This window comes from Natator depressus, chromosome 6, assembly GCF_965152275.1.
Source record: "Natator depressus isolate rNatDep1 chromosome 6, rNatDep2.hap1, whole genome shotgun sequence".
Taxonomy (NCBI): Eukaryota; Metazoa; Chordata; order Testudines; family Cheloniidae; genus Natator; species Natator depressus.
The window spans coordinates 5,336,962-5,344,788 of record NC_134239.1 but is presented as its reverse complement, the minus strand read 5'-3'; the positions used below and the strand labels follow the sequence as shown (position 1 = coordinate 5,344,788).

The 7,827-nt window shown below is 43.5% G+C and overlaps 1 protein-coding gene across 2 annotated transcripts; it reads left to right on the top strand.

The window, feature by feature from the left end:
* The first annotated feature begins 4,599 nt into the window (after positions 1-4,599).
* On the top strand, positions 4,600-7,531 carry LOC141989878 (olfactory receptor 5W2-like). Of its 2 annotated transcripts, XM_074956799.1 has the most exons (2): positions 4,600-4,608; positions 6,593-7,531. In XM_074956799.1, the coding sequence occupies exons 1-2, from the start codon at positions 4,600-4,602 to the stop codon at positions 7,529-7,531; spliced, it is 948 nt and encodes a 315-aa protein (XP_074812900.1). The 2 variants fall into 2 exon arrangements, with proteins under 2 accessions (XP_074812900.1, XP_074812901.1); XM_074956800.1 differs by lacking the exon at positions 4,600-4,608 and having other exon boundaries at positions 6,501-7,531.
* The last annotated feature ends 296 nt before the right edge of the window (positions 7,532-7,827 follow it).

The following is a 7,827-nucleotide window of genomic DNA, read 5'->3' as shown; positions in this document are numbered from 1 at the left end:
AAACGGTGATTCTGCTTCCCCCAACCGTGTGTCCCTCTGCCCCTGGTTTCTGTTTAACTGCAGCTTGCGACAGCTCAAAAGTGTCTGCAACCTCAGCCAATCCACTCACTGCATCCACCTTTTTGTCGCACAAATACTGTTTTACATCATCACTGCACATATTCAGGACTTGTTCCTGAGTAACCAAATCACACATTTCCTCCAAGCTTGTAATGCCTTTTCCCCTCACCCACTTATGTAACAAATCTCGCATTTCATTTACATAAGCCACATTACTCAATCCAGATCCTCGCTTAAGACTCCTGAATTTAATCCTGTAGGTTTCAGGTGTAATCTGAAACTGTTTCTGTCATAAATATAAAGGGAAGGGTAAACCCCTTTAAAATCCCTCCTGGCCAGAGAAAACAAATCTTCTCTCCTGAAAAGGTTAAGAAGCTACAGGTAACCTCGCTGGCACCTGACCAAAATGACCAATGAGGAGACAAGATACTTTCAAAAGCTGGGAGGAGGGGGAAAAACAAAGGGTCTGGGTCTGTCTGTGTAATGCTTTTGCCAGGGACAGAACAGGAATGGAGTCTTAGAATTTAATAAGTAATCTAACTAGGTATGTGTTAGATTATGATTTCTTTAAAAGGCTGAGAAAATAGCTGTGCTGAATAGAATTAATATTTCTGTCTGTGTGTCTTTTTTGTAACTTAAGGGATTCTCTATGTTTTGAATCTAATTACCCTGTTAGGTATTTACCATCCTGATTTTACAGAGGTGATTCTTTTTTACTTCTATTAAAAGTCTTCTTGTAAGGAAACTGAATGTTTTTTTCATTGTTCTAAGATCCAAGGGTTTGGGTCTGTGGTCACCTATGCAAATTGGTGAGGATTTTTACCAAACCTTCCCCAGGAAGTGGGGTGCAAGGGTTGGGAGGATTTTGGGGGGAAAGACGTGTCCAAACTACTTTTTCTCAGGAACCCAGATAAAGTTTGGTGGTGGCAGTGGAAGTCCAGGGGCAAAGGGTAAAATAGTTTGTACCTTGGGGAAGTTTTAACGTAAACGGGTAAAAGTAAGCTTAGGAGGTTTTCATGCAGGTCCCCACATCTGTACCCTAGAGTTCAGAGTGGGGAAGGAACCTTGACAGTTTCAAAACCAGTTCCTTAAATTTACCATAGTTTGAAGCATCATCAATACGCATCTTATTGAATACGTTGAGAGGTCTTCCCGTCAATTTTGCTACCAATGTGGTAATTTTTGATTGTCAGGAATTGTATGGAGGGTGCACAGTCTCTCAAAGGTGAGGAAATATTCAGCAGTGTCACTGGATTCATCATACCACGGACATAGTCATTTCCATTTGTGTATTTCTGGGGAAGTGGGGCAGCTCCTGGAGGGTTTTGTCTCTTCCGCTCCACAACAGCCAGTTCGTGCTTCTGGACCTCAATCTGGGCCTGTATTTCTCTGTCTCTTAACTCCAGGGCTCATTGTAAGTGGCTGCCTCAGCTTCCATAGCCCTTCTGTGTGCAGTTGCCTCAGCTTCTTTGATCTTCAATTGAAACTCCCGGTCCTTTGCCTTCTCTTCTGTTTCCAGACTGGCCAGCTCTAGTTCAGCAGCTGCCTCACTGGTCATCATTTTCCTGCTTTTTTCTGCTGGACCACACCCCTCTGCAGTTCACTGAAACTGAAATTCACTCAGATCAGGGGCTTCTTAGTTAACAGAGACTTTACCAGTGTCTAGTGTTCAGCCTTTCTGGTCAGTCTGCAACTTCTGCAGTTTTAGCTTCTTTTGATCTTCACTCTTACTTATTTTGCTTATTTTTCTGTCCCTATTTCCCTTACCCGAAATAAGCAATCAGACAGTAACAAACCAGGAACCACTTTGTCTGTTCTCCTGCCACCACACCCAAAACTCACTTAAAATCACTACCAATGTTTCAAAGCAGTCAGCTGTGCACAGACCCTGCTTAGCTACACCATGTGAAAGGTTGGGTCTCAGAAACCCCCTTTGGGAATGCCACCCGATGTGCTGACACTGCCTCTGAGCCTGTTTTCCCTGCTAGCCTAAGCTTCAATACCTTGCCTTCAGTACCTTGCCTTGTTTGAGCCAGACACGCTTGTCAGCTGCAAACACAGAACCAAGTCTGAACCACTTCCCCCACAAGGTACAGGCTTAACTGAAACAGCTGAAAAAGTGCTCCTGACTCCAGCAGTCAGATGCCCAGCTCACATTGGGGTCCAAAACCCCCAAATAAATCCATTTTACCCCATATAAAGCTTATACGCGGTAAACTCATAAATTGTTCACCCTCTATAAAACGGATAGAGAGATATGCACAGCTCTATGCCCCTGACCAGGCATTAATACATACTCTGAGGTATTTAATAAGTAAAAAGTGTTTTTATTAGATACAAAAAGTAGGATTTAAGTGGTTCCAAGTAAAAACAGACAGAACAAAGTAAATTACCAAACAAAATAAAATAAAACACGCAAGTCTAAGCCTCATACAGGAGAAAAACAAATGCAGGTAAAGCTCACCCTCAGATATGTTCCAATAAGCCTCTTTTACAGACTAGACTTCATCCTAGTCTGCGTCCAGCAATCACTCAAACCCCTGTAGTTACTGTCCTTTAGTCCAGTTTCTTTCAGGCATCTCCTTGGGGATAAAGCCAATATTCATAACTTTGAGTACAAAAATGATACATGCATCCAAATGGGATGAATATATCCTGTAGATCATAACCTTTGCAGAGATATGTTACTTGGCATATCTAACATAAAACATATTCCACTTTTGTCATATTTACAACCATAAGCATATTTCCATAAACAATTACGGGGTGCAACATCACACTCTTTTTCACGGACTATAAGTTATAGGAACTAAATAAAATTAACACAAGAATTGGGAGGGAGCTGGCCTACTTGGAGATACTTTGTTGCAGCATCTGCAGAGATCTTCAAAAAGAAAAGGAGTACTTGTGGCACCTTAGAGACTAAGAAATTTATTTGAGGATAAGCTTTTGAGCGCTACAGCTCACTTCATTGGATGCTGTAGCTCACGAAAGCTTATGGTCAAATAAATTTGTTAGTCTCTAAGGTGCCACATGTACTCCTTTTCTTTTTGCGCATACAGACTAACATGACTGGTACTCTGAAACCTGCAGAGATCTTGAGTGTTAACCACCAGTTTGGGGAATATCCTCCTTTTTGCAGCCTGCCCTGACCTTGGCATTTTCAGTGAGGACTTCCCCAGGCACCTTTGGGTCACAGGAGGCAGAGAAGGCAGGTGGAGGATTTATGAGCATGACTCCTAGAGGATGTAGGGGCATAGTGTTTCCTGAGCACAGACCTGGAGTGAAAGAGTTGGGAGTTTCTGAATACAGAGATTGCTGTTTGTTTCTACTGGTGTTCAAGGAAGCAGGACTTTGCGTACATTCTTTGTAACCCCTCCCCCACAGATTATAGCAAAGAATATCGGTGACTTGGATTATCAATTTTTCCTCCTAATGCAATCAACACTGCAATGACTCACAGGTTGGCACCACTTAGGAGAAGGGGGCACCGACATGCCCCAGAGCAGTGATAATACCAGCCAAGCCTCCACACCTGTCGGGGATAATTTCTCCTACAGTAGTAAAGAAGGGAAGAGTCATCACTGGGCCTGCCATGGATTTCCCTGGGCGGAGGTGATGATCACGATCTCCTTGTCCATCTGCAGCCATGGATAAGTGCATGGGCCCATCCCGATGGTGACCTCACCCTTTTCTGTCAATCAAACACAACTGTCAGTCAGTACCACACCTTTGGTGTTATTAGGATATTTTCCAGATGGTGGCTTTGAGATACCAGGGTCCAACCTAGACTAATCATGAGCTGTGTCACACCTGCCTGCAACCTTGCAATGACTTGCTGAATTGGCTTCCACCTGGGCCACTCACAAACCACCATCTAGCATGCAAATCACACTCTGAGCATGTGTCTGTAACTACAGCCTGGCCAGGAATAGGTTGGGTTACACTCAGGCTCTCACCACCGTTGGTTATACTGCAGGGTGACCCCAACACACTCCCCAGTCTTTGATTTCCCTCCCAAAATGTATGTCCTGTGCTCCCCAGTCCTCTCCTGGACAATACAAGTTACATTGTCCATTATTTCTTTTTCAGAACGAATATGCATACAACTCTCAGACATTTGTATTGAAACACAATGGATTAGATAAAACAATAAAACAAAGTTCATTGAACACAAAGATAGATTTTAAGTGAGTGCAAATGAGAAGGCATAGAAGACAGACATGGTTACAAGAAAAATAAAGCTAGAATGCAACTTGTGCCTAAGTTAACAAATGAGGAGAAATTCAAAGCAAATGTTTCCTCACCACATACTCTCAGCACTCTTACTGACCTAATTTCTTAGGTCAGGACACACCCCCTGTCCAATGGTTGCTTCCTTTATCCCTTCAGATGCAGAGAATCAATGGGCTGAGAGAGAGAGAGCAAGTTATTCCTTGGGATGTCTACCCCTTCTTTTTATAATCCTCTGTGTAGAAGGATGTTCCCTGCTGCTTTTTCCTCACCTTTTTGGGCTTTCTTTGTTTCCCTTCCTGCTTGATGACTCTGGTTACTGTTTAGATACAAAATGAAGCAGAGCACACATTTCTTTGTTTGAGACAGACCAGTTTGCCAGCCTCAGTTTGGAACATGTATTAATAACAAGATAAAGCGTCATCTTATAACTTCACATACATTATCAAAAAATTGTATTAATATTAAGATGAGAGAATGACTATTTCTGGTTGACTCATAGATTTATTTAGAATTTTACAGATGAGCTTTGTGTGCAGATAATATGCATGCAAGAGGGATAGTTTTGTGAACTGCAGAAGTCCGTAGCATGCTGTGGTCTCCTGAGCTCCTCTGGTCATCATGTGGTCTCCATCAAGAGAAAGGAGTGAACCTATCTTTCCTACTTTGGGGAGTAACCTAGCAAGGGAAGGACATAGGATACCTTGGATGATTCTCACTCTATAAATAGCTAGATAATCTGGAGTACTCTTACATGTCTTGCAGATTTTACATTCCACCTATTGGGGCCAGGAGAATGAGGGATTCTGAAACCAGGAATGACTGAGAAGATATCAGCAATAGCTGGGAACAATTGGTACGTTTCACCTCTATCTGACTTTCTGTTACTTTGATTCCAAATTTGTTGCTAAGGCTGTTTGAAAATTTTTCTTGAGAAGTTTTTTGTATGGCAAATTGGATTTTCCATTCAACTATTTTTTCCATGAAATAATCTTTTCCTTGGAAATTATAAGATTTCCATCAACATACCAAACTCTCCTCCTCCATAAACCATGGCTGTGGGACTCAGGTGATGTTCCAGGGCAGTTCAGCAAAAGGAAAGACCATCATGCATGCTGGGGGATATAATCCAGACTAGGAGCCTGGCCCATGGAAGAGATTGGTGGTGCGCAGTATCTGAGGCACCTCTGTGGTATTTCAGCGTGAAAATATTAAGTTTTTACCAAAAAGATTTCGGTCTCCACAAAAAACAACAACAACAAAAAAACCCTTTGTGGATCAGCTCTACACAGTACCTGGCTTGCACTGAAAACAGCAGTATAAGATATACCCCTAACCTCATACTCTGTAACTCTGGTAGAAATTACATCATTGAATAACACAGTAGAAAGAGGAGGTCAAATTAATCACCAGGGCACCAATTAACCGAGGGTAGCTTTGGTTCACTGAACATATTAATAGGTGTTGTGTCTCTCTGAGCTCAGGTATTCCCAGTTGCTTCAGGAATCGTGTCCCATAGATCACATATCTCAGTGTAAAATTTCCCAAATGCTCCCAACTGGCAGTTTCTGTCGTTGGAGAAAAGCCACCACATCTCTCTCTCTCTCTTCTCAGCAGGTAGGTGCTATCGTCCTGAATTACAGTCACACGCACACACTCAGACACCATGGGGATCAGCAGGTATAAAATTGAAAACGTCCAGCACTTAAACCCTTAGTCACAGCTCCGACCCCTTTGGCTGAAGGAGCGACATCCTTGGTTGGAAAAAATAGACAATTACCTAGTCACTGAAGCCAGGGCTTCCCATTATGTCTCTCGGTTTTCGTACAGTCTCAAGTAAATGCCCAAAAGCTTAATTAGCACAGTGAGCAACTTTACCCCAAACCGACATGCCAAGCCACAGAGCTCCCCTTGCCAAAAGAGGGTAGAAAGAGTGACACTCCTTTACTCTCACCCCTTCTTTTGAGAAGGAATAATCTCTTCAGACTGATTCTCTCACAGCAGAGTCACAAATCACTGTTTTCTGTTTGGATTAGTGAACGGGAGTGTTTGTGTGGGGGGCATGATTAACCTGCATGTCATTGTATTTGCACAGTGCCTGCATTTTATGGAACAGCTGGAATGACCAGCTGTGAACATCTGGCTCTGTGGACTAAGCCCTTCCCTGAGCGGGTACTGATGCCCATTAAGAAACTGATCTCCATTTATCTTCACTTACCTCATTCCAGAGAAAGGGCAGGTTTTCTGCACCATCCACCTGCTCACATCTCTGGAGCAGCCTGATCTCTGTTCAGAGGAGATGGAAGAGGGAAATCACTCGGAGGTGACTGAGTTCATTCTCTCAGGACTGACAGATCGTCCGGAGCTGCAGGTTCCCCTGTTTGGGGTGTTCCTACTGATTTATGGTATCACCCTTTTGGGGAATGGGGGAATGATCTTGTTAATCACGATTGATCCTCAACTCCACACCCCCATGTACTTTTTCCTCAGGAATTTGTCTTTCTGTGACCTCTGCCTTTCCTCGATAATTTCCCCTAAGATGCTGCTGAATTTCTTAGCCGAGAGGAAAAGCATTTCTTACACTGCCTGCGCTGTGCAAATGTATCTCTCTTTCGTTTTTGGAGATGCTGAGTGCCTCTTGCTGGCTGTGATGGCATATGACCGTTATGTGGCCATCTGTAACCCGCTGCTCTATACGGTCACCATGTCCAGGCAACTTTGTAAACAGCTGGTGGCTGGGGCATACGCTGTGGGGGTGGTGGATTCAATGATATACACGTGTTGTACATTTCGGCTGTCATTCTGCAGCTCCAACATCATCAATCATTTCTTCTGTGACGTCCCTCCACTGCTGGAACTCTCCTGTTCTGACACCCGCATCAATGAGATTGTGATGTTTGTTTTAGTGTCCTGCCTTACAGTGATCAGCTTTGTGACTGTCCTCCTCTCCTATGTCTATATCACCTCCACCATCCCGCAGCTCCACTCTTCCGAAGGCCGACACAAAGCCTTCTCCACCTGCACTTTCCACTTGACCGCTGTGGTCCTGTTTTATGGCACCCTCCTCTTCATGTATTTACGTCCCACCTCCAGCTATTCCATGGACACAGACAAAGTGCCCTCAGTGTTTTACATGCTGGTGATCCCCATGTTGAACCCCCTCATTTACAGCCTGAGGAACACGGAGGTGAAGGATGCCCTGAGAAAAGTAATGAATAAACTGCTAACCAATTCTTGAATCTGTTTCATTCAGTACTGGTTTAGTGGTGGGGAGCAGAACCAGGTGAATTTAATTCCCAGTCCATTAGAAAATAATTTCGGAGAGCACCTTGTAGTTTTGTTCATTATTATATTGTTATTATTTTTAATTTGTTTGTATTCCAACAAGATCTGCAGGCCCCAACTGAAATCAATGGACAAAACACGGGAAGCATCACAGGAAATGCAAGGAACCCAGGTGCATATTGTGCCGGGTTCGGTCACAGAGACCCTCATTGGAACTGTCACCTCATGTGCTGAAATGACCTCTGAGCC